At 43.3% G+C, this 25,182-nt stretch overlaps 1 protein-coding gene across 1 annotated transcript in view; it reads left to right on the top strand.

Annotated features, from left to right (window-relative positions):
* The window catches only part of FSIP1 (fibrous sheath interacting protein 1), a 186,769-nt gene that overhangs the window by 159,360 nt on the left and 2,227 nt on the right, over positions 1–25,182 (top strand). Inside the window, exon 10 of the mRNA XM_004380614.1 lies at positions 19,196–19,709. Within this exon, the coding sequence (XP_004380671.1) occupies positions 19,196–19,709 (514 nt within the window). The remainder of the gene's footprint in view (positions 1–19,195; positions 19,710–25,182) is intronic.

Here is a 25,182-nt window from a genome sequence, read left to right as displayed (position 1 = left end):
TTGTTGACTGTCGTACAGGACACCATGCTAGTGCAATATATTGTGCCATCATAGCAAGTCTGGCTGATGTCTTGGTGTGACATACATGTATACTAGAGGGGAGGAGATCATCTAGGCAGTCTTTCAACATCCACACGGCAGTGAAGCACCATTCTCTGTCCATCACTGCATTATAGATACTTCATTTTGTTGGGAGAGATCGCCCTGAAAAGATCAAGGCTAGTGTGGTGATGAAAATGAATAAAGGTAAAGGTGACCTAAGAAAGTTATGGTTCTTGGCCCCAAAATGGAATTGCTGGATAAATTAAAGTAGGAAATTGCATTTGGAAATGGGTTAATTTATGAAATCTATAATATGCTCAATCCAAGTGTCGCTAAGTCAAATGCCTTGAGAGACTAGAAGGTAACATGAATGTGTGACGTGGATGAGGGTAGGACAGTAGAGAGGGGGGTTGCTCTGGCCGACTGGAAAGTGCACACATTATTCATCAAGATAATCGGATTTAAAAATTCCAGAACACTGTACTGTCCAACAGAAACATATTGGTTTGTGACACTAGTATGACACAGAAATAAGAAAAAAGTGGTTTATGAAATTATTTGAGCAAGGATTCGAAATAGTAAAAATATCACACTGCAAGTAGGTGATACAATTTTACCAAATAAAAAAGACGGTTAAATTGTGATGTGAGATTGTCCCTATGAAACACCTTTCTAAGAAAAAATATTTCATTCATTCAACAAATACTTATTAAGCTCCTACTGTATGTGAGATACTATTCTAGACTCTGGGGATTCAGCAGTGAAAATAATCAGCCCAAATTCCTGCGTCCATGGAGCTTACATTGTAGCAGGAGGAGAGAGACAACAAACAAGTAAATAAGATAGTATGCTAAAAGTAGTAAGTGCTATGTATGGAGAAAAATAAAGCAGGACAGGGACACGGAGTGCCAGTGCAGGGGGAAACTCTTGTACTTTCAAATAGGGTGGCCAGGTAAGGGCTCTTTGAGAAGATGACGTTTGAGCAAGCGCTTGAAAGAGATGTGGGAGCAAGCTGAGCAGATATCTGGGTGAAAAACATTTCAGGATGATGGGCAGCAAGGGTAAGGGCCCTGAGGCAGGAGCGTGCCTCCTGTCCTGTTCGAGGAACAGTGAGGCAGTGAGTAATGGCTGGAGGGAGTGATGAGGAGGGGAGAAGTCAGAGGTGAGGCCTGAGAGGTGAGGGGGGAATCAAACTGTATAGGACCTTCTAAGGAGTTTGATCTTTATTCCAAGGGAGCTGGGAACCATTGGAGGAGACTAAGCAGAAAGGCACCCAGTGATTTAACTTAGATTTTTAATAGGATCACCCTGGGTTGAGAATGCTCAGCAGGGCAGCAAAGGTGGAAGCAGAAAGAACAGTTTGGAGGCCTTTGCAGTAATTTGGTGAGAAATGATGATGGCTAGGTGGCAGTGTGGAGGAAGTGAGAATGAGTTAAATTCTGGATATGTTTTGAGGGTAGAACCAAAACAATTTCCAGAGGGACTGTATCTATGGTGTAAGAGAAAGAATGGAATCAGGGATGTCTCCAAGGTTTCTAACTTGTGTGTCTGGAAGGCTGGAGTTGTTATTGATTCAATGGAGAAGACTATGGGAGAAGCAGGATTTAAGCTGAGGTCAGGAATTTGGTTTGGAATATGCTAAATTTGAGATGCCTATTACATATCTAAGTGGAGCCATTAAATAGGCAGTTAGATATATGAGTCAAAAATTAGAGGAGAGAGTCAAGCAAGAGATATAAATTTGGGTGTCATCAGCATATAGATGATCGCCAAGGCAGAAAGAATAACCAGAAAAGAAAAGAGATCCTAGGATGGAGCCCTGGGGAACGCTCCGAGTCAGAGAGGTTGAGGAAATGAGGAAAAACTGGCAAAGCAGACAGAAGAGGAGCAGCCCGTGAAGCAAGTGGACGATCAGGAGGAGAGCGGTATTCTGGAAGCCACGGGAAGAGAGATCAGGTATGTCGCCTGCTGATGACTGTCCAGTAAGATGGGGCTGAGAACTGACAGCTGCTTTAGAAATGGGAAGGGAATTGTCGCCATTGACAAAAGCAGTTTCATGGTATGGTGGAGGTGAATGCTGCTTGGGTTTAAGGAGAGGGATTTAGTGATAGTAAGACCAGCTTTTCAAGAAATTTTATCGTAAAGCGAGCAAAATAGAGTGGTAGGTGGAGAGAGGAATGGGGTCAAAGAGGGCTTCTACTTAGGATGGGAGAATAGCAACCTTCTTTTTTTTCTTATTTGTCAACCTTTTTTTTTTTTTCAGTTGTACTTTAGATGAAGGTTTACAGAACAAACTAGTTTCTCATTAAACAGTTAGTACACATATTGTTTTATGACATTGGTTAACAACCCCACGACATGTCAACACTCTCCCTTCTTGACCTTGGGTTCCCTATTACCAGCTTTCCTGTCCCCTCCTACCTTCTAGTCCTTGTTCCTGGGCTGTTGTGCCCCTTTAGTCTCATTTTGTTTAATGGGCCTGTCTAGTCTTTGGCTGAAGGGTAAACCTCGGGAGTGACTTCATTACTCAGCTAAAAAGGTGTCTGCTGTCCATACTCGGGGTTTCTCCAGTCTCTGTCAGGCCAATAAGTCTAGTCTTTTTTTGTGAGTTAGAATTTTGTTCTACATTTTTCTGGAGCTCTGTCCAGGACCCTCTATTGTGATCCCTGTCAGAGCAGCCAGTGGTGGTAGCTGGGCACCATCTAGTTGTGCTGGACTCAGTTTGGTGGAGGCCGTGGTAGTTATGGGCCATTAGTCCTTTGGACTAGTCTTTTCCTTGTATCCGGTTCTCTTCATTCTCCCTTGCTCCCAAAGGGGTGAGACCAGTGGAGTATCTTAGATGGCCGCTCACAGGCTTTTAAGACCCTAAATACTACTCACCAAAGTAGAATGTAGAACACTTTCTTTATAAACTATGTTATGCCAATTGAGCTAAATGTTCTACCATGTCCCGACGGCCCTCAGCCCAGCAATTTGGTCCCTCAGGGAGTTTGATGCGTCTATGGGGCTTCCGTTACCTTGCCTTGTACAGGTTGTGCTGGCTTCCCTAGTATTGTGTACTGTCTCACCCTTCACCAAAGTTACCACTTATCTATTGCCTATTTAATGTTTTTCCATCCCCACCCCTCCCCTCCCTTGTAACCATCAAAGATTGTTTCTTTTTGTGTGTAAACCTTTTCATGAGTTTTTACAGTAATGATTTCATACAATATTTGCCCTTTTGTGATTGAGTTATTTCACTCAGTGTAATGCCCTCCAGATTAATCCATGTTATGAGATGCTTTGCAGATTCATCATTGTTCTTTATTGTTGCATCGTACTCCATTGTGTATATGTTGCATAGTTTGTTTATCCATTCATCTATTGATGGGCGTATAGGTAGTTTCCCTCTTTTTGCAATGGTGAACAATGCTGCCGTGAACATGGGTGTGCATGTGTCTATTCTTGTGATGACTCTATTTCTCTAGGATATATTCCTAGGAGTGGGATTGCTGGATCATACGGTATTTCTATTTCTAGCTTTCTAAGGAAGTGCCACGTCGTTTTCCAAAATGGTTGTATCATTTTGCATTGCCACCAGCAGTGCATAGGAGTTCCGATCTCCCTGCAGCCTCTCCAGCATTTGTTATTTCCTATTTTTTTGATTCGTGCCAGTAATGCTTGGGTGAGATGGTATCTCGTTGTGGCTTTGAGTTACATTTCTCTAATGGCTAGTGATCACGAGCATTTCCTCATGTGTCTGTTGGCCGCTTGAATGTCTTCTTTGGTGAAGTTTCTGTTCATTTCCTTTGCCCATTTTTTAACTGGATTCTTTGTCTTTTTGTTGTAGGGGTATTGGATTTTCCTGTAGATTTTAGAAATTAGACCTTTGTCTGATTTGTGGTAGCCAAAAATTTTTTCCCAGTCTGTAGGTTCTCTTTTTATTCTTTTGTTGAAGTCTTTTGATGAGCATAAATTTTTAATTTTTGTAAGATCCCAGTTACTTAGCTTATCTTCTGGAGTGTGTTGTTGGTTATGGTTGTATCCTGTTAATACTGTGTATTAGGGCCTGTAGCATTGATCCTGTTTTTTCTTCTATGAACTTTATAGTTTTTGGCTTTATATTTATGTCTTTGATCCATTTTGAATTAGTTTTTTGTGTATGATGTAAGATATGAGTCCTGTTTCATTTTTTTGTAGATAGACATCCAGTTTTGCCAAAACCATTTGTTAAAAAGACCGTCTTTTCCCCATTTGATGGACTTTGGGCCCTTGTCAAAGATCAGTGACCGTAGATGGATGGATTTACATCTGGGTTCTCAATTCTGTTCCACTGGTCAGTGTATCTGTCATTGTACCAGTACCAGGCTGTTTTGACTACTGTAGCTGTATAATAGGTTCTGAGGTCAGATAGTGCGAGTCCTCCTACTTTATTCTTCTTCAGTAGTGCTTTACTTATCTGGGGCTTCTTCCTTTTCCATATAAAGTTAATGATTAATTTTTCCATCTCTTTAAAAAATGTTGTTGGTATTTGGATCAGGATTGCATTGTATTTATAAATCGCTTTGGGTAGAATTGTCATTTTCCCAATGTTAAGTCTACCTGTCCATAAGCATGGTATGTTTTTCCAGTTATGTAGATCTCTTTTGTTTTTTTGCAGTAGTGTTTTGTAGTTTTCTTTGTATAGGTCTTTTACATCCCTAGTTAGATTTATTCCAAAGTGTTTTATTTTTTAGGGGCTATTATAAATGGCATTGTTTTCCTGATTTCCTTTTCATCATTCTCTTTATTGGTATATAGGAATCCAGTTGATTTTTGTATGTTTATCTTGTATCCTGCCACTCTGCTGAATCTTTCTATAAGTCCAGTAGTTTTCTCTGTATAGTATCATATCATCTGCAAACAGGGACAGTTTAACTTCTTCATTACCAATTTGGAGGCCCTTTATTTCTTTTTCTTGCCTTATTGCTCTAGCGAGGACTTCCAGTACAACGTTAAATAGGAGTGGTGACAAAGGGCATCCTTGTCTTGTTCCTGTTCTCAAGAGGAATGTTTTCAGCCTCTCTCCATTAAGAATGATGTTGGCCGTTGGTTTTGCATAGATGCCCTTTATTATGTTGAGGAATTTTCCTTCTAGACCTATTTTATTGAGAGTTTTTATCAGGAATAGGTGTTGGACTTTGTCAAATGCCTTTTCTGCATCGATTGAGATGATCATGTGATTCTTTTCTTTCCTTTTATTTATGTGTTGGATTATGTTGATTGGTTTTCTAATGTTGAACCAATCTTGCATACTTGTTACGAAGCCTGCTTCTTTGTGGTGTATTATTTTTTTGATATGATGCTGAATTCTATTGGCTAGAATTCTGTTGAGAATTTTTGCACCTATATTCATGAGAGATACCAGTCTGTAATTTTCTTTTTTTGTGGTATCTTTGCCTGGTTTTGGTATCAGGGTTATGCTAGCTTCATAGAATGAATTCAGAAGTATCCTTTCCTTTTCTATGTTCTGAAATAGTTTGTGTAGTACTGGTGTAAGCTCTTCTCTGAATATTTGGTAGAATTCTCCGGTGAAGCCATCTGGGCCAGGGCTTTTTTTTGTTGGGAATTTTTTAATTACCTTTTCAATCTCTTCTCTTGTTATGGGTCTGTTCAGATTTTCAACATCATTTTGTGTTAGTTTGGGTAGGTAGTGTGATTCTAGAAATCTATCCATTCCCTCTAGGTTTTCAAATTTGTTGGAGTACAGTTTTTCATAATACTCTGTTATGATACTTTTTATTTCAGTTCGGTCTGTTGTAATGTCCCCCAGTTCATTTCTTATTTGCATTATTTGCATCCTCTCCTGTTTTTCTTTTGTCAGTCTGGCCAGTGGTTTGTAGATTTTGTTGATCCTTTCAAAGAACCAACTTTTGGTTTTGTTCATTCTTTCTATTTTTTTTTTTTAGTCTTTATGTCATTTATTTCTGCTCTGATCTTTATTATTTCCTTTCTTCTGGTGGCTGTGGTCTTTTTTTTTTTTTTTTTTTTTGCTGTTCTCTTTCAATTTTTTGGAGTTGTGTAGCAAATGTTTTGATTTTGTCCCTTTCTTCTTTTTTAATGTGAGAATAGCAACCTTCTTGTATGCTCCATTCATGGAATAATTCAGGAGAGAGTGGAAATGTGATGATGACCTATCACCCTTAAATTGATTCTGATTACCTGACTGAGGGCAAACTGTGTTTTTACCTTGCATATTGGAAGTTTAAAACATTAATTTGAAATTTGATTAAAAGGATAACAAAGGCCGTTCATTATTTTGTCTGATTTCCAGAGGCAGTATTTTTTATATTAAGCCATCAGAAAACACAAAGATTTGAAACTTTCTCCTTTTTTTTTTCTCTATCTCTTCAGCCAAGATATTTTAGCACATTTAGTTGGGTGAGTTTTCAGCAACCACATGTTAGATATCTGCTATGCTTGTCAGTGTCCATATTCCACTCTAACTTTATACAATCCATATTCCGTTCTAACTCAGTGACTCAGCACCACCTTCTAGAGCAGAGGCTGGAGGTAGTCCTAGTCCCTCATTAGAAATCAAAAGAGAGAACGTTAACATAATTAGAAAAATGTTCCCACGAAAGGTGGAGTTCCTATTTTGGTTTATTTATTTACTTACTAATAAAGGACCTTTTGAGAAGGTCTTTCCCCTATAAATATTTATGAAAAGAAATGGTTTTCTGCCATTTTTGTGAGGCTTTCTAGGTAAGTGCACAAGTAGATCTCCATAATCAAACCTAACCAGAGTCAAAGTCTGTGATTATTATTCAGTTCTCTTTTTAAGGCAGTCCAAATTAAACTTCTGTGTCAGACTTGAGGTGAATATCACATTGACAGACCCTTACTCCCAGAATGTGGGCTTATTTTTGCACTTGGGAATTTTTGTGAATCTGAAGCATTTTTCCTTGTTGACTGGGCATGGAGTTGTGGGGGTGGGGTGGGGATACCCTTGTATCACCTTTACCCACAGGTAGGATGAATCTTTGCCTGTAGAGGGTGATATGGAGAGCACCAGAAGCACCCTTTCCCCACAATCAATTTGTCTGTCTTTCCTTGCTGGGGTCTGAAATTCTGCATGTTGTGTAACTCTTCATAGATTAAAGAATTGTTATCTGGTCTACCCAAATCATAAGCAAAGGCTCATTCATCATTTAAACCATTCCTTCCAAAACTACATGGGAAGAGCAGGATCTAGAGGGAACAGGACGTAGAGGGAGAGAAGAGGGGCTGGGCTGAGGCTCAGCCATGTCCTAGGACCACAGATCAGTAAAGGGAAAATCTAAGATCATTGAGTTTATACGGACGTGGGTGTCACTGAAGAAGGGCAGAGGAACTCCTAAAAAAGGCTTCGTGCAGTCAACAAACCTTTGCCTTGTGTCCATCTTGGGCTAAGGCTCTGTGCTAGAGAAAAGGAAGAGAGGAGGACCTGGTCCCAGCCCTTGAGGAACTTCTCATCTAGTAGAGAAGGCAGGTACAGAGGGTGTTCTGGTGGCAAAACCTGGGGCTCCAGGTTGGGGGAACACAGAGGATAGTTGTCCACCCACTGGAGAGGGCCTTTGTTTTCACTCTCCCTCAGGTTTACGGAGTGGAAAGCTGCTGTGCTGAATAACATTTTCAGACTTAAAATGGGGTGCAGAAGGGGCAGGTCATGGTGCCATGCTGCTACCAGGGTGCCCCCTCTGGAAAATGGAGCATCATTTGAAGGCACTTAGAATATGAAAAAACCATGGCTTCATGTTCTGGCTTGACTTCTTATTAGCTCTGGGCTTTGGACCAAGATATTTAATTTCTCTGTGCCTCAGTTTCCTTACCTGTTTAATGGGGAGAATGATCCCCTGACTCTCCCCATAGGGTAGTTGGGAGAATTAAATGGAACAATGTATGTAAATGCTCCTGGCACATGGTAGATACTTGAGGGCTTAAACTGACTAATGACCAGGGCTGTTCCCGAAATCTGGATGAAAAGGGAGGGAGGTGACAAGAGTTGTCTCTTTCGTAGCCTCTTGGTCAGTGTGAAAGGGACAATCAAATGCATCATTTAAGACAGACTATGTATCAAGCTATTTAGATCCTGCTGAATTTGGATCCAGTTCACTAAAATGGCTGTTTTGGTTTGATTTCTAGAGAATTGAACTCTCTTATGTTTGGGTCATAGCAAAACTTGGAACTTATTATTCACAGTACATTATCTTTATTCTCAGCCTAGCATGATTTCACTCTGCAACTGGCAAATGTAAAAGGACAGTTCGCTGAGCAGCAATATTAATAGCGAGCTTCATGTGTATGTAATGCAGTCGGGCTTTGTGTGTTGCACAGACTCTACGGAGGTAATGAGATGTTTCAGATACGTGTCTAGACAGGGCAAAGCTTCAGGAGCACTTACTCAACCCTGGGAAATGCTATAGGTTGCCCGCTGGGGACCAGAAAAAGCTCTCCTTGCTTAACAAGCTCAATGTGGAGTTAACTCTATGGCGCTAGAGTCACACCCAAGAGGGAAATAGGATCTGAGGAGATTTGACAGGGCCGACCATTTGTGGGGCTATTCTGGGCCTAACTCCTGTCTTGCGGGGCCAGATTTGAGAGGTGCTAGAAGTTATACCTCCCCAATATTTTTCTACCATCCAGCTGTGGGAGCTGGACTTCTCATTCTTAGAATCCCCTCTGGCTTAAGTCATTCTGATTTGAAGAGTCTCCTGTAAAATGCTAGTTTGCTCCTTGTTGGGGGCTGGGTTGTGGTGGTTATACATTGACCTAGATTGCTTCGTTTAGGCGTGAGGAATGAGGAAACATGTCTCAGGATAGGTCCAGCTTTTATGTGAGGGCGATAGGAAATTTTAACAAGTTTGAAACTGAGGTTACTGCACAGCGGGGTGTGCTCAGGTGGAGAAGGCTGAGGGGGCAGTTGCTCGGATATACAGGGAAGAGAGGAGGAGAGAGGGCTGGCGAATGAGAAGTGCCCTGTGCACCTGGGTGCGCGGGCACAGGAAACGTGGGGCTAAGCCTGTTTTGCCACCATCCCTGTTTGACGAGGCTCACCTGGAGGACTGTCATTGCTCATTCTGAGCAAAGATAAAAGTATCTAGAAACCAGAATCTTTCTGGGTCATCACCAATTGCTCTCCTGTCCGTTTCAACCCATGGCGACACCATTTGTCAGGATAGAACTGTGCGCCGTAGGGTTTTCAGTGGCTGATTTTTCAGAAGTAGATCGCCAGGCCTTTCTTCTGAGGTGCCTCTGGGCGGACTTGAACCTCCAGCTATTCTGTTAGTAGCTGAGCATGTTAACCATTTTGTGCCACGCAGGGAACTGAAGATTAAATCACGTCTGCCCCTTTCTGTGGGGATGGCAGAGATCTGCATTCCACCTTTCCCTCTTGCATGCTCTCTCTTAGCATCTGATGGACCCTGTAGTCCCCACTCACTAGTCCTCTACAATGCACGTGACATTTTCCTCATCACAGATTGTCAGTTATGACATTGTTTGCAAAGCTCCGTGCATGTTACCCCAGAGAGACCCTCAAGGGTAGGGGCCAGTTGGACTTGGAATGTGCAGACTTCAGTGTCTAACTTGCTGAGATGGCCCTGGCCATCTGCTCGCTGCTGCTGTCAGCCTCTCGAGGGGAAGTTCAACACTGCTGTTGGTGTTTGACAGTGACCGAGAGCCTGCCTGCTCTGCAGAGGGCATCACACGTTTCTCATGCTCTTTGCCAATTGCTCAGTGTTTGTATCCCTCACAACTAGTTGTTAGGAGGCAGTTAGTTGCCAGTATTCTTACTTTACAGATCAGACACCTGAGGTTTTGAGAGGTCAAGCAGTTTGCGTGACATCAGATCGCTGGGGATGGCAGAGCTGGGACTGAATTTAGAAATGGCTGACTCCTGCTGCTGCTCTGTCCTGTTGTTAAGGGTATTTCCCCTCCCTATGGGGGCTTCTGTTCTTTCAAAACGGTAGTATTTAAGCCTAAGGAATACTGATTTGGGGGAACTTTACCAAATGGAATATAAACGGCAGTGAGAAAACAACAGGGATAAAGGGTGCTGGAGACACGGGGGAGATGTGGCAGAAGGTCATGTGTGTGCATGGCTCCTAGTCCCTCATCTGCGTCCCCTGGTGGGTGCTGGCATGTTAGAGTGTGCTCCCACTTAACTCCCCCCAGGCCTGAGGCCTGGCCCTGCACTGTGCCCCACCAGAGTGAGTGCAGGCCTCCCCGTCTTCACAGCGGACATGCCTTAGTGCTGAACAATGTGCCTTGACCTCTCACATTACTTATTTGTAACTCTTCTGTTCATCCTGACGCTCAAACCATCTCCTCAGCTGTGACCTTGGCTCTCTCTCCCTGGCTGCAGTTCATATTTCCCTTCAGCTCCGCTGCCTCTGGCTGCCCTGGGCAAGTGTCCTCCTGGGCCTCCAGGACTTCCTCCTTCGACCCTGCTCCCTTGGACAGGGCTGTGCCAGTAATGCCAGCCCCAGCAATGCCAGTCTGAGCCAGCTCTGAAATCACGAACTCCAAGGATCCCGAAGCATCACTTCTTCGCCTCCATAGCTCTGCAGGCCAGCCGAGAGCCTCGCTGACCAGTGTGCAGGGGCCGGGGTGGAGCTGCCAGCGGCCCTGGGCTCCCGGCCTGCCACTCCCAGAGCCCTGCCAGGAGTTGGAAGCTGTGCTTATTGTAAATGTGTTAGTCTGGAGCAGCAGAGCCTGAGGCCAGAGCTTATATGCTACCTCTGAAATGGGGACAGCAATAGCAGGGGAACAGAAGGAGGGAAGAGGAGAGTGAGACAAACAAGCAGTTTGGATTTTCAGTCTTGTCGCTGCTTGCTAGCAGGTACAGCTGATGGCTTGATCCCGTGGGGCATCTTCAGAGAGAGGCTGGTGGAAGGCTGCATGTCAGGGCAGCCCATCCGGGGGCAGAAAGGGTGGGAAGACGCTTCACGGGCTCCTGACTCCCCTTGGTCAAGGTTTGCCCCCGTGGGGCGTCAGTTCTGCACTTCTGGTTTGCACAGGCTTAGAAGGGAGTGGTCAGCTGACCATCTCACACCTGTTAACAGCTCACACCTCAGCTAGGAGGCAAGAGGCGCCTGAAGGGCACGTAGGTGACGTGAGGGGCCGTGACAGTGGCATCAGCAGCGGTATCCTGGTCCACAGCTGTGGGGGCGGCACAGCCGCGGTTGACCTGCTCACTCCGAAAGCAGACAAGCGCACAGATCTTGGTGGAGCACAGCTGACTCCCAGCGCTGGAGCATTTACTGCCAGTGGGCTTGCCCCGGGCTTGTTTGTGCTGCTAGGACATTTCTTGACGGTGGAAAGAAACGTTCGATTTCCTTTCCTGGTTCCCAGAGTTGAGCATCTCCCTGAGGGGGTCTGTCTCTCTTGTGTGCTGACGGTCTAGCTGAGTGTTCTCTCTGTGGGAGGGGGTGGTTCAGATGATGCTACAACAGTGAGACGCTTTTCATGCCAGGAGGCAGAGGAGCTGTCCTCCAAGCAGCTGATCACACATGGAGGGCCTGCGGGCCTGGGAAGCAAAGAACTTGTGGCCAGAACCTGAAGCCTTGTCCCATCCATTGATAGGCCGTTTGTGATAGGCCGTGCCCTGCCTCCAGCTTGTTTCAGCACCGGTGGATCCTCCTCCCTGCCCTCCTCGCCTGGGTGTGAGTCCAGATCATTTATTTTCCTTAACCCCTGTTGGATACACCCCCGACCTGGCCTTGACTGAGCCCCTTTCGGGTGATCCTGTCAGGACCACAGCACCACCACCCCCGGCCAGCTCAGAAAACTCCTGTCGAAGTTCCTGGATGCAGAGTTCTGTGGTCACATCCCTCTGATTGCCAAGTCTAGATAATGTCAAGGGAAGTAGTTAAAGCTCTAGAGGTCCCTCAGGTTCTGACTACGCCAAGTTTCTTCAGCTTGCCCCATCTCCCAGCCAACCTCCTACAAAAGGGTGAGGCTCGATCTGAACTCTGGCCAGACATTTAAATGGCCAATGGCCTTCTTGACTTCTGACCCCGTCCTGGCCTCCCTTGACCCAGCTTTTCTCTACATAGTAAAAATAAAAAAGCAAAACCCATTGCCATCAATTCCCACTCACAGCGACCCTACAGGACAGAGTGGAACTGCCCCATAGGGTTTCCAAGGAGTGGCTGGTAGATTCAAATGGCTGACCTTTTGGTCAGCAGCCAGTCTCTTAACCACTGCACCACATCTCCAAACTGACAGTGAGGAAGACCTTCACCAATGCAAATATTTTTCACTACTGTTACTACCCAATTAACCGGTGACCTTGTTTAGGAGTGGGGCTGTTCGTTGCTCTAAAAGTGACATTAGAGGCCTGGATACACCCCTGGATGGGGCCCAGCCCCTGTGGACTGCTCGGTTTGGAGCCCCTCTCTAGGCTCTCTGTGCGTACCGAAGCACCTTATCTCCAGCTCTGCTTCACTGGGAGTGTGTGGGGAGGGGTGCCAGACTCCCTCCAACTGCAGAGCTGGTGCCCAGACTTTGCTTTAGTAACAGAAAGTGGTAGACATGTGACAAAGGGCCATTTCAGCAGCTTGCTCAGAACAAAATCTGATCCAAGTGAACTTGCTGTCTCCGCTGCTGGGAGAAGAGCAGCTGCTGGCAATCCTCATGTGATAATTTTCTCACAAAATGAAAATATTAGTGCCCCTTTTCACCAGTCACCCCGCTAGAAGCCCGGCTAGGAGAGTCGGCTAGTTCTCCTCTCTCCACACCCGGACCCTCTGAGGGGAGTTCCCGGCCCCTTTTCTAACTGTAGGAATTGAGAATTCCACCTCCTGCTTCTGGCTTCTTCCATCCATGGTATCCCTACCATACTCACTAGGATCCTGCTGCATTCCACCCCTCTCCTCCTGGAAAATAGAAGCAGAAAGCCTGGATTCCTGCTGCCCTGGAGACCAGCTTTTGCTCCTGGACCACAGGAGAAGACCATCACAGAATGCTCAGGGGCTGAGCAGCCTCTCACCAGGCGAATCCATCAGGCAAACCCTTCCAGGACCTGCCTCACCCAGCTGGCTGGGGAAGATAGGTGTCCTGGGCCAGGGTGGTGTCTGGTTCTGCATGGTCACGTTGATCTGCCAGGCCCCACGTGAAAGCGGGCTTCCAACACCGCGTCAACATCTGCCCCGCTTGCCTTGACCTACTTCACACTATGCACGGATCCTTTCCGCTGCTGACTTACTTGCTGGTTTACAGCCTTGTCTCAGTTCTCAGTCCTAGTGTTTTACATCGTTTCTCTGGCAATCACCTTTACTTCCCTTTTGGCTAGAGTTCAGATTTTCTTCTGGCCACACAGCTTCTGGCTATTCTGGTTAAAAATTATGCCGATCTGCCCCGGCCCGCAGGACACTTTGTCCTTGGTGTGGCCTTTATAGAATTGCATAGTCTTTATATCATTTATGTAATTAGGGTAGCCTGCGTGTAAGAGAGGGAAGTAGAAGGTTAAGGAGGGAGGGAGCTAGGAGGGGGAGGAAAAGTAAGCCCGTTTCTTCTATGAATCCTTAGTGCCATTGATACAGATGTTAAAATTAACACCAGTCATTTCACTCCCATGGTTTTTAGGCCTGTTATCTTTCTGGAGATTTTGAGCTGAAGGGCACAGAGACCACAGCCAGTTCTTGGTGGGCACTGGACTCCTCAGGCCCCGTAGGACGAGGACTGGAGCCAGTTCAGGCTATGGAGACAAGCTGAGGTTTCGAGAGAGCAGAAGCCGTTCAGGAGCAGAGAGAACTGGTTTGCGGAGAGGGGAATGCATTGGGCAAGCAGTGAGTTAAGAGGCCCCAGGGACACAGAAAGAGAGTGACGGAGCACGTGGTGGCTCCCCAGCTCCTGACCTCAGAAGGTCTGGTGACACAATTTTTTTTACTGCTGGTTGGTAGCCATAAGATGCCTCTTAGATTAGATCTTATAAGAACTCTCACTACCCCCCACCCACCTTCTTCTTCTTCTTTTTTATTTTTTTCTGAGATAAGGGTTTCTGTTCCTTATGGCCAGAAAACCTGGACTAAAATAAACTACTGCTGAGGCAGTGATAGCGGTGGTTGCCACTGAGAGTTGTAAACTCCTATCTTGGTAATGAAGCAAAGGGTGGACCGTTTTCTAGTTGCTTGTTTTGAAGTAGAACTTGATGTCATTAAAAGCTATTTATATACCTGCTCACCTTGTTTAGGGAACTCTGGATTTCCACCCTTTCTCACTTGTGGTAATGGCATTGACTTTATAAGGTGAGTCTTCAGGAACTCAGTGTTTGGGGAAAGAAAATAAAACCTGACGTAGACGCACATCAAAGGCGCTAAGATTGCCTGCGCTGGCTTACACTGCTGCACTGTCTGATGATCTGAAACACTCCTGATGGCCTTGTGAACAAATCCACTGCCCAAGTGACTGGAAACTTTTATGGCTGGGGAAACTCTAGATGTACAGGATAGGAGGGGAGACATGGCGGGGAGGGAGGTCATCCACAGTCTGTGTTCCATCATCCGACTTAGCTCCCAAAGCAAACTGGCATTTATCTGGCGGACAGGTGTAAACAGTGGGCATGTATCTGGTGGACAAGTGTCCACAGTGGGCACCCTAGGGGTAGAGTGACTATCTTGTTCTGAAATGAGCTAAGAGAGAGGGCGCTGTGTAAATCTGCAGAAGACACTGAGCTAGCCTAAGTAATAAAGTCTCAAATTAAGTGAAATACATTACAGGGAGAGTTTTTATATCTCAGAAAATGGGCAGAAAAATGAACATCAGTTGGGAAAAGGACGCTTGGAGAATAGTAGAGGGATAACTCAAGATACAGTGAGAGGTAGTGTCTCCTAGTGGTTCTGGAGCCAGACTACCTGGATTCAAACCCCAGGCCCACCACTCACTAGCTGTGTGACCTTGAACAGATTACTTAATTTCTCAGTGCCTCAGTTTTTCAATCTGTAAAATAGAAATAACAATAGTACCTACTTCATAAGTTTGTTGTGAAGATTAAAGGAATCCATACATGTAATATGTGTAGAGCAGCGTTTGCCACACAGTAGGTGCTTAATGTTAGTTGCTATTACTCTGTAAACTGTCACCTGGTGTGCTAACAAGACCAGCAAGATGGCGGTCATCACTAGAGGTGACATGAGAAATAACACCACAAATGTACTATCTGTATATTTTTTCTGGAGTGAGAGTCCAATACATCCACTCTTTGATTCTAAACTGTGGGAAACAGACTATGGCTAAAACAAAAAAGACAATCCATAAAAGCGCTACTACTTACTAAATGAAGATGGGAAGGAGGAGTTTTCGTATAAGGAGAGAAAATAAAATTGGGCTCTACCTGGAATAGTATGACTAATGACTAGTCTGTGAAATATAGGAAAATGAGAATTGGCGTGAAAGACAAATATTTGGAGGTAAGCACTTGATCATATGATTATGTGACTGTATTGCATGGTGAGCATTTCTGTTGTGGAGCTCGTTAGCTCAGGAGCTTTAAGAACAATTTGGATGTGTATGGGTTATAGTCCCTTAACTATAAGGATAGTTAGGGGTGTTTGTGATAGAGCCCTAGCTGAGTCCAGTTTAGCATTTGTAAATAACTTACGTAAATGGAGTACGGAGAGGAAGCCAGGTTGCAATCAGGAAATATTTCTATACAAGCATTTCTGGTAAATGACCTAAAGAGATCTTCTAAGAGATGAACTTGAATCTCCAAACCTCCGATAATTTATTGTGACCTTTTTCACATTCTGAAAAAAGAAGTTCACTTCCATACCAATTTTGTAATTGTGATATTTTATTCATTTTCTTAAAGAAGTTCCCTCCCTCCACTGCAAAGTGATATGTGCTTAGGCTGCATGAAACCTGGATCAGCTCCTGAGGCCCAAAGTTATGATCAGTTGGTGATTTTACTTTAACATTTCAAATTTTTGTTTCTTTTTATATTAATTTTTATTTTAAAATTGAATACATTTAAATTGTTTTTACATTATATTTTAAATTAATTTAAATTTTTATCACAGTAATAAAAGGAACTAGTTAAAGAAAAAGTTGTATTAAAATTTTTAAAAATAAAAATGACAGCCTCTTTCCCCATACTACCCGACCCCTTAGTCTTACTCTCTAGAATCAACCACTTATAATTCCTTTCGATGCTTCCCCCTACTATTGTCTCTACAATGTTTCTTTATAACTTATTTTCTTAATTGATCCATTTTAGAATATTATATATTGACTTCTTATAATGGTAGCTTTGGATTTAAGCTTGTCCACCAAATGCTTTTTTCTCTCCCCTCATTTCCCTAAACTAGTTAAGTCACAATGTTTGGTTACCTTAGTCATCAGTATTTACATTATGATTTAGACTTTGTCAGTATTATTCACAGCAGAAACAAGTAGTATCCTATGGTATCCTTTCTTGTACAACTTTTTGTTTGTCTTAGTGTTAATAATAATTATCTTATTTTTTTTTGGTCTAGTGTTCCGTGTACCTATGCACCATCTTACCTTTCATTTGATATAACTTTTTGTTTTTTCCAGAGTTAATAATTGCTTTGTTTTTCCTTTTGTTTCATTTTCTATGTGTCTACCCAGTTACACCATCAGAACAGCCATGCATCTATCCTATCAATATTATTTCTGAAATAGTCCAACATACCAGATTATACACCAACTTCCCATCCTTTTTTTCTCCCCCAGAGCCCTTTCTTCCAGAATCCATCCTCCTGCTCCAGTCTGTACTGATTTTTTTCTAGGTCAGGAGTCATCCTGGGCCTTCTTTTTGCTGCTTCTTGGGTTAAACTCTCCATTTTCTGAACCTCATGCCTTCCTCTTTCTTTGTTTACACCTTTTTGTGGAGCACACCCTTTACCCGCTTCCTAAGAAATGGTGAATGAAAAGTGCATCTTTTGAATCTTTGCATGTGTGAACATTTCTTTATCCCACCTTCATTTGGTTTATAGTTTGGCTGGATAAAGAATTCTAGTTTGAAACTAATTTTCCCTCAGAATTTTGTAGGTATTTCTCCATTGTCTTTCAATTTCCAATATTGCTATTGAAAAGTCTAAAGCCTTTTGATTCCAGGCCCTTTGTATGTGATCTGTTTCTTCCTTGGAAGGTTTTGGGATATTCTCTTTGTTTCTAGTGTTTGCAGATTTCATAATGATGAGCCTTTGGTGAGTATGTTTGGTGAGGATGGCACTCTGTGGTCTCTTTCTCAGTTGTAGGGGATTGTTTAGTATAAGCAATTTTATATAAGCAAATTTTGAAAGTGTCCTTTAAAGTACTTAGAAACATACAATGGCCATACACCTTGAATGCACCCAATCTCGCCTGATCCTGGAAGCTAAGCAGGGTAAGTGCCTGGTTAGTACTTGGATGAGAGACCTGCTGGGAATACTGAACGCTGTAGGCTTTAAAGGAGCCCTGGTGGTGCAATGGTTAAGTGTTTGGCTGCCAACTGAAAGATTGGTGGTGGATTAAACCCACTAGTGGCTCTGCAGGAGAAAAGACCTGGCAATCTGCTCCCATAAAGATTACAGCCTAGGAACCCCTACTGGGCAGTTCTGCTCTGTTATATATGTCAGTATGAGCCGGAATCAACTTAGCAGCTCACAAGAACACCACCATACAAGGACGGTCTCTGTTTTCTAGTCAGGGTGTAGGGACTGCTACTGATAATTGGCAGTTGGCATTATGGCAGTTTAGTGATAAAGTACACATCTGGATGCCTGAAATACCTATTGCTTAACAGTAGGATTTGCTAATGCATAATTCAACCCGTTTGTTGACATGGGTATTAACTTTAGGGTGGATTATCTGAATTTTGAATTCCAGACAATTAAGATGTATTCCCAGATAATTTCTTATTACTCTCAAATTCAGAGTGGCACTGTGAAAACCAGGTTTTAATATAGGGACGTTAAATATAATTTTAAATCACTGATATAATTTAAAAACGTCATGAAAAATTTGTTTTACCTATTTTTTATTAGCTGGATTAGAAGCATTGCACAATAATGGGGAGTTAACTGTACTAGTTGCAATAACTGAGATTTTTTTCCCAGTGACTTTCATATACAGAATATTTATTTTTTACTGTATACCTTCACGAAGTAGGACTTTTTTTTTTAACTTCTCTAAAGTAGAAATTAAGATGAAGCTATTCGAGGTTAAGCCTTCTTATGGAGATTTCTTGGTTTGTTCGGTTTGTTTGACTCCTCTGAAAAGAAGGATTAGTATTTTCCTGGATAATTCACTATGTAACTTAGGAAGACGTTGATTCTTTAGGAAAGGCGAGATTTTTTCAGTGTGTTTTAATTCCGTACCTTTTTGAGAGTGTTGCAACTTAAGTGGCATGCTGTTCAGTTGAATTCATGGAGCACATAGAACCGTACTTCGGTTTCATTTGTTTTATCTGTTTTCTGAGAACACTACTGGGAGAAAAAAAATGTTTTTAAATTCTTAAGACCTTGGTTTTGGGAGAAAGACCCACCCTGATAATTTTCACAAGCAGGGATTAAATGTGTATGATCAAATCTTCTTCCCAGAATGCACTGCTTCTGGAATGCCCCTGGCCTCTGCCTAAATCTGTAGCTTTGAAGCAACTCCACATCTCAGGATGCACCACTCCTCCATCCTTCCTTTTCTTTCTACAGCAGTATTGTCCGCTGAAAGTTGTGGACAGACGCAGGAGTGATGATTCTCATGGGCAGAGAATCAGGGAATTGGGTGGTGGTGGGGTTCATACTGCGGAATGGATGGGGACAGAGAAACACCTATTGGAGAATGTGACAGGATTCCTGGTTACTTAGCAAAAAGATAGTTTTCTGATGTCTCTATTTCAGATCAAATTCCTTCTCTTCCACGTGTAGAGAGGGCGTTGGTGGTGAATTGGCACAGTGATTCCTTTCCGTCAACGTCTGGGACTTTTCCCTGGATTTTCACGTGCGTGATTGATTCTAAAGTTGTTCTCCAGGGCTGCGTTGTGTTTACCCTGTTCTTTTTGATACTTTAAAATGAATTATTTCCTATTTGGGTGTTTGGTGTAAGGGGATTCATGGCACTTCTGCTTGTACTGTATTATTGGAGGCTTACCAAAAATGAACAAATGTTTATTCAGTCAATTGACTATGAAAAATTTGGTTTGTTTCACCAGCTAGATTCAACATCACTTCTCTCTGAGGAACAGCTGAAGTCTCTTCTGGATGGCTGCATACTCAAGCAGAAATTAAACATGAGTAGACTCTCTTCAGAAAGAGAAGACAAAGACATTGAGGATAAAACATTTGAGTTCCCCCAGCTTTCCAGATGGGTCCTTTCTGAGTTAGTAAATGAATCAGAAACCGAGGTGGAAAAGACTGAGGTAGAAGATGCAAATATTCTTGACAATGCAGACTGTGAAACACCTAGGGGCTACTATCTCACCAAAGCTTTGACTGGGCGTTACATGCCAGACACTCTCGTCACTGAAGCAGAGAATATGAAATGCCTCCCATTTTCCAAGGATGAGGTTATTAGTGACACAAAAGATTATTTTATGTCAAAAACTCTTGGCATTGGGAGATTGAAAAGGCCCTCTTTCTTGGATGATCCGCTGTATGGCACCAATGTGAACCTTTCATCAGAAGATCAACATTTGAATCTCAGCTCTCCAGAGAAACCAAAAGCAGGTGAGGCTTGGAGAAGATGTATTTTGGCATATAATTCTGACTAAGCATCTCAGTATAAAGATACTATACATTAAGGTAGTTTAGGATAAGGAGGTACATTGTTAAGTCACAAGATGGTGTCAGTACAGCATGCAAACATAAGGCCATATTTATTGGTGTTCTTGTGACATCAAGGGTGAGATTAGCACTCTTATTAAATACATTTTTCTTGATGGCAATTGATTCTCTCATCTACAAAACACTGTTGATTTCAGAGGAAAAGAGAAAAGAAATTAGTTTGAATGGAGATGAATAATTTGAATAGATTTGCTTAGCATTTCAACTTCTAAACGTCAGTGGTGAAAATTTGATCCAAGGAATGAATTTGCAAAATGCCATGTTTCATCGAGGCTGTATTAGTTTCTGTGCGCAGACTTCCTGTCTCAGCCCAGTCATACATTCTCGGTTTTAAAAAAAAAATTTTATTGTGATCCAGTATCGTGTCTTACAATGGGAGATACAAATATCATGCAAGTTTTTGACATAAACCAATATTGAGTTATTCATCTATGTTGTATTTGGTGAGTCTGTCTGCTTTCATAGTTTAAACTTTTACCTTGTGTAGATTACTTCTAACTAGATTGCCTATTAAATCTATGTCTATTTTGATCTGTTACATATTAAATCTATAATCTGTTAATTCTAAAGTAATTCCTGAGTCCCTATTTCTAACTGCCTGCTAGACAACTCCATCTGGATGTGGCCTTAAATTGATTTCCTCACCCCTGTCCCCCACTCAGATTTTCCTCATGACTTTTTCTGTTTCCTCGGTCATCCGGGCTCAAAACCTGAGTCATTGTTGAATCTTCCCTGTCCCTTGCTTCCTATTTCCAGTCTTCAAATGTTGTTTGTCTACTCTGGCAATGTCTTTCAAGCCCATCCCTCCTTTCTCTTCCTTCTGCCTCAGCTGGACCAATGTGATAACCCTCCAGTCAGGTCTGCCTGCCTCTGGTCTTTCCTCTCCTCCAGCCATTGTCCACTAAACTAATCTTGCTAAAGTACATCTTTGATAGCCACACTCTCCAGCTCAAAGAGCTTCTGTCACTCTCTACTGCCTAGAGAATTAGATCCACATTCTTTAACTTGCTGTTCAAGGCCTCTACAATCCGACTTGAAGCTGTCTTCCTTATCAATCTCTAACTAGTTCCCTGAATGTTATTCAGGTTACACCTAATATGGTCTCAAGATTTCCAGTACTTTCCTATGTCTCTGCTATTGTTCAGTCCCTTTTCTTCCTCAGGAATGTTCAGGTCCCCTTCACCGGTAGTTGAATTCCAGCACCATTTTTTTAAGAACCATGGAAATCTTGGGATATTCCCTGATCCCCTCTGTTGGAACTTACATTTTTCTGAATGCCCAAGCACGTTGGTTCCAATCGCTCTTTCCCATGCTTTTGTTTTGGTGGAGGGACGGACCTGTCGAACTTCCTAATCTGCCATTTTGCAGAACTACTTGGTGCTTTGAAAGTTCTAAATTCTGCAAGAAACTCTCACACCAGCTCATCTCCTTTGGCCCTTAGAGGTCTATTGTTGCTTCAACCATGCTAATTAATCCAGGTGATTCAGGGTGGCCACAGACTGGGGGCCTTGTTTGCTGATTCCCCCTCCCCAACCCCATCCCAGGGAGGGTCAGGTCTCCTCAGTCCTTCAGACAGCCTCCAGACAGATATGAATAGTCACACACAGCAGTCCACCAGCAAAAGCTAAGTCTGTTCGGCACCCTCCCGAGCCAAAGGGAAACATGGTTCACAGTTCACAGCCAGGAGAGCATCTAAGGTAGAAAGAAAAGTTTTCCTCCTGTTTGAAAGTCGGCTCTTTTTTGATTCACTGTTCACTTAGATGCCATAACTCTTTGACTGGTTTCTAGAGTTGAGACTGTTGGTTCCGCTACTTTCTGTTTGTTTGTTTTTTTCCTACATTTATTTTTTTTTGGGGGGGGGGGGACAGGAGCTGTTTATACCACTATCTTGCCCACTTTTCAACTGTTGGGGTTTTTGTTGTTGTTAGGTGCCATTGAGCTGGTTCCGACTCATAGCTACCTCATGTACAACAGAACGAGACACTGCCCGGTCCTGTGCCATCTTCACAGTCGTTGCTATGCTTAAGCCCATTGTTGCAGCCACTGTGTCAATCCATCATGTTGAGGGTCTTCCTCTTTTTCGCTGACCCTCTTCATTACCAATCATGATGTCCTTCTCCAGGGGCTGACTCCTCCTGATAGCATGTCCAAAGTATGTGAGACAAAGTCTTGCCATCCTCCCTTCCAAGGGGCACTCTGTCTGTATTTCTTCCAAGACAGACTTGTTATTTCTTCTGGCAGTCCGTGGTATATTCAATATTCTTTGCCAACACCACAATTCAAAGACATCAGTTCTTCTTTGGTCTTCCTTATTCATTGTCCAGTTTTCACATGCATGTTAGGTGATTAAAAATATTTTGGGGATTTTAGAGGATCAATAAATAGCACCCCTCTTTTCCCAAATGAGAGATAGATGGAATCTGACAAATGGAGATCAAGGAGGTCAGCTTTCTTGCTGATGAAATGCAGAGAATTAGAGAAGTAACCTGAGTGTACAGCCAAATGAGGTTCCTGATGCTATGCCCCCAAAATAAACTTACCTACCCACTCATTGGAGCCCTGGTGGCGCAGTGGTTAAACGTTTGGCTGCTAACCAAGAGGAGATGCTACCGAGGGCACTGGCATGCCAGAAACAGAAAGCTTCCGGTCTGTGGTTAGTCCAGTACTTAATCGGTTTCCTTCTGCTGCAGTGCTTTCTGGGTGATGAGAACAGAAAGGTGTCTCTGCGTGTCTAGTGTTCTCCTTTCGCACAGAGCATTGAAGCTAGTTAGCAACAGAACTTCCTTTACTTAAAGGGAAAAGGTAAGTAACAAAAGACAAACGTAGTAGGGTAGGGCAAAAAAGGGATGTGAAGTCAGTCACGTAGTGAAAGGGGACAAAACTGTGCTAATTCTTCAAGGAAAACAGTGGAATTTTCCACAGTACCTACTGAATGAACAGTGTTCTTAAAATTTTCTGTAACACATGCAACAATGAGTCGCATATGGTTGTTTATAACACCCCTGAATGGAAACGGTTGTTGTGAGGTGCCGTGGAGTTGGTTCCCCCTCACAGCGACCCTGTGTACAACAGAATGAAATGCTGTCGGGTCCTGTGCCATCCTCACAATCATTGCTCTGCTTGAGCCTAGTTGTTCTAGTTTGCTCAGAGTTGTCCCAGTTTTAGCACTCAATGTTCCGCGACCTGGAAGGCTCATCAATCCCGGGATAAATGAGATGGTTGGTCACTCTGAATGAAACTGAAGACATAAAACTGAAGAGAAGATTCGGTACCCAAAAGACAAAACTAATGCAGTCCAGGTGAGCAGCAGGATCCCAGGCTAGACCCTAGCCCAGCAGTGTGCTGTGGCCTGCTCTGGGTTAGGCCGACTTGGGTTTGAATCCTTGCTCTGCTACCTAGTAGCCGGGTGGTTTTAGGCAAGTTACTTAATCTCTTTCTCTCTCTACACCTCAGTTTTCTAATCTGTAAAATAAGGGTGGCGTGAATACTTCCCCTTTAGGGCTGTAATGAGGGTAAAATGAGAAAATCCACATGAAGTGATTATGAGCACAGTGGCTGGACCTGGTTGGCTTCCATGATATTTAACATTCAGTTAGGATTTCCCATAGAAGCCTGGCTTTCTGACTTTCTGGTAAATCAGAAGGTCCTGCCAGCACTGGTGGGAGCTGATTGCAGATGATCCCTTTAGATGGCACGTGCATTCGCCAGGAGGACACGAGCCCTCCCTGGTCCTCTCTACTTCATGTATGTGGCCCTTTGGGGACGTTTGAGTTTCCATCCCACATTGGAAGCCCTTGCTACTCAAAGTGTAGTCCAGTTGCTGCAAGCCCATCAGAAATGCAGAGCCTAAGGCCTCACCGAGACCTCTTGCATCAGAATCTGCACTTTAATAAGATTCCCAGTGACGTTTGAGAAGCGTTGTTAGCAACCACAGAGCCAACCACAGAGCTCATTCCTCGCCAGGGCAAGCACTGGAGTCATCTGAGGAGCTTTTTGCCTGTTTGTTTTATACCTACGTCCAAAGCCCTATCCAGACTTACTGAAATCAGAGTCTCTGGAATGGAGCATTCAGGCTCTTAAATTAATGGTAATGAAAGGAATTCACTGTGCAGACTCGAGAAATATGGGTTTCCGTTTAGATGAAAGAAAGCTAATTATGTTGTTCTCTTGGGGTCCTGTGATAGAACAAATTCTACCAACAGCTACAGCTGTACAATCTGAATATACTTCATGTGGGAATTCTGCCCATCAGGAGGTCTGTTTTATTGTAACTTGCTCAATGAAGCCTGGTTGCAGGTGGATTGGCTTATGGGAAGGATGTTGCAGTGGTTTGAAGGGTGTTAAACCTGTTGCTGTCGAGTTGATTTCGACCCATAGTGACCCAATAGGACAAAGTAGAACTTCCCCAATAGTGTTTCCAAGGAGCAGCTGGTGGATTCGAGCTGCCGACCTTTTGGTTAGCAACCGAGATCTTAACCACTGTGCCATCAGTGGCCCTTGAAGGGTGTAGGTATTGGTATATATCACTACTCATACTGCCTGAGCAGTTTTAAAGGAAATAAGATTGTTTTGAGAACATTTTCTGTAGTGTGGGTCTAATCAGTTTGCAGTGGAGTAGTGACAGTCTAGAAACATTAACACTATTAGCTGATTTTTTTTTTCCATTAAAAAATATTTGGCTTGGTCTTAGGGAAACCCTTAATTCATTGTCTGCATCCAACTCACTGTCTGTTTCACTTAAAAAGTGTGTGTTCTCAAAATACTGTATAAGACCACTATTATAAGAACTCAAGAAAAGGTTTAAACACAGAACAAAACATTCTTTGATGGTTACGAGAATGGGGAGGGAGGGAGGGGGTATTCACTAACTAGAGAGTAGACAAGAATTATCTTAGGTGAAGGGAAGGACAGTACGCACTACAGGGGAAGTCAACACAACTGGACTAAACCAAAAGCTAAGAAGTTTCTTGAATACAACCAAACACTTCGAGGGACAGAGTAGCAGGGGCAGGGGTCTGAGGACCATGCTTTCAGGGGACATCTAGGTCAATTGGCATAACAAAGTTTATTAAGAAAATGTTCTGCACCCTGCTTTGGCAAGTGGTGTCTGGGGTCTTCAAAGCTAGTGAGCAGCCATCTTAGATGCATCAATTGGCCCCAACCCACCTGGAGTAAAGGAGAATGAAGAACACCAAAGACATAAGAAAAGTATTAGCCCAAGTGACAGAAAGGGCCATAGAAACCAGAGACTGCATCAGCCTGAGACCAGAAGAACTAGATAGTGCCCCGCTATCACCAGTGACCACCCTGACAGGGAGCACAACAGAGAGTCCCTGATGGAGCAGGAGAAAAGTGG

This window comes from Trichechus manatus, unplaced genomic scaffold, assembly GCF_000243295.1.
Source record: "Trichechus manatus latirostris isolate Lorelei unplaced genomic scaffold, TriManLat1.0 scaffold00076, whole genome shotgun sequence".
NCBI classification, from domain to species: Eukaryota; Metazoa; Chordata; class Mammalia; order Sirenia; family Trichechidae; genus Trichechus; species Trichechus manatus.
The sequence above is the reverse complement of the archived record's forward strand: the minus strand, read 5'-3'. Positions and strand labels throughout refer to the sequence as shown.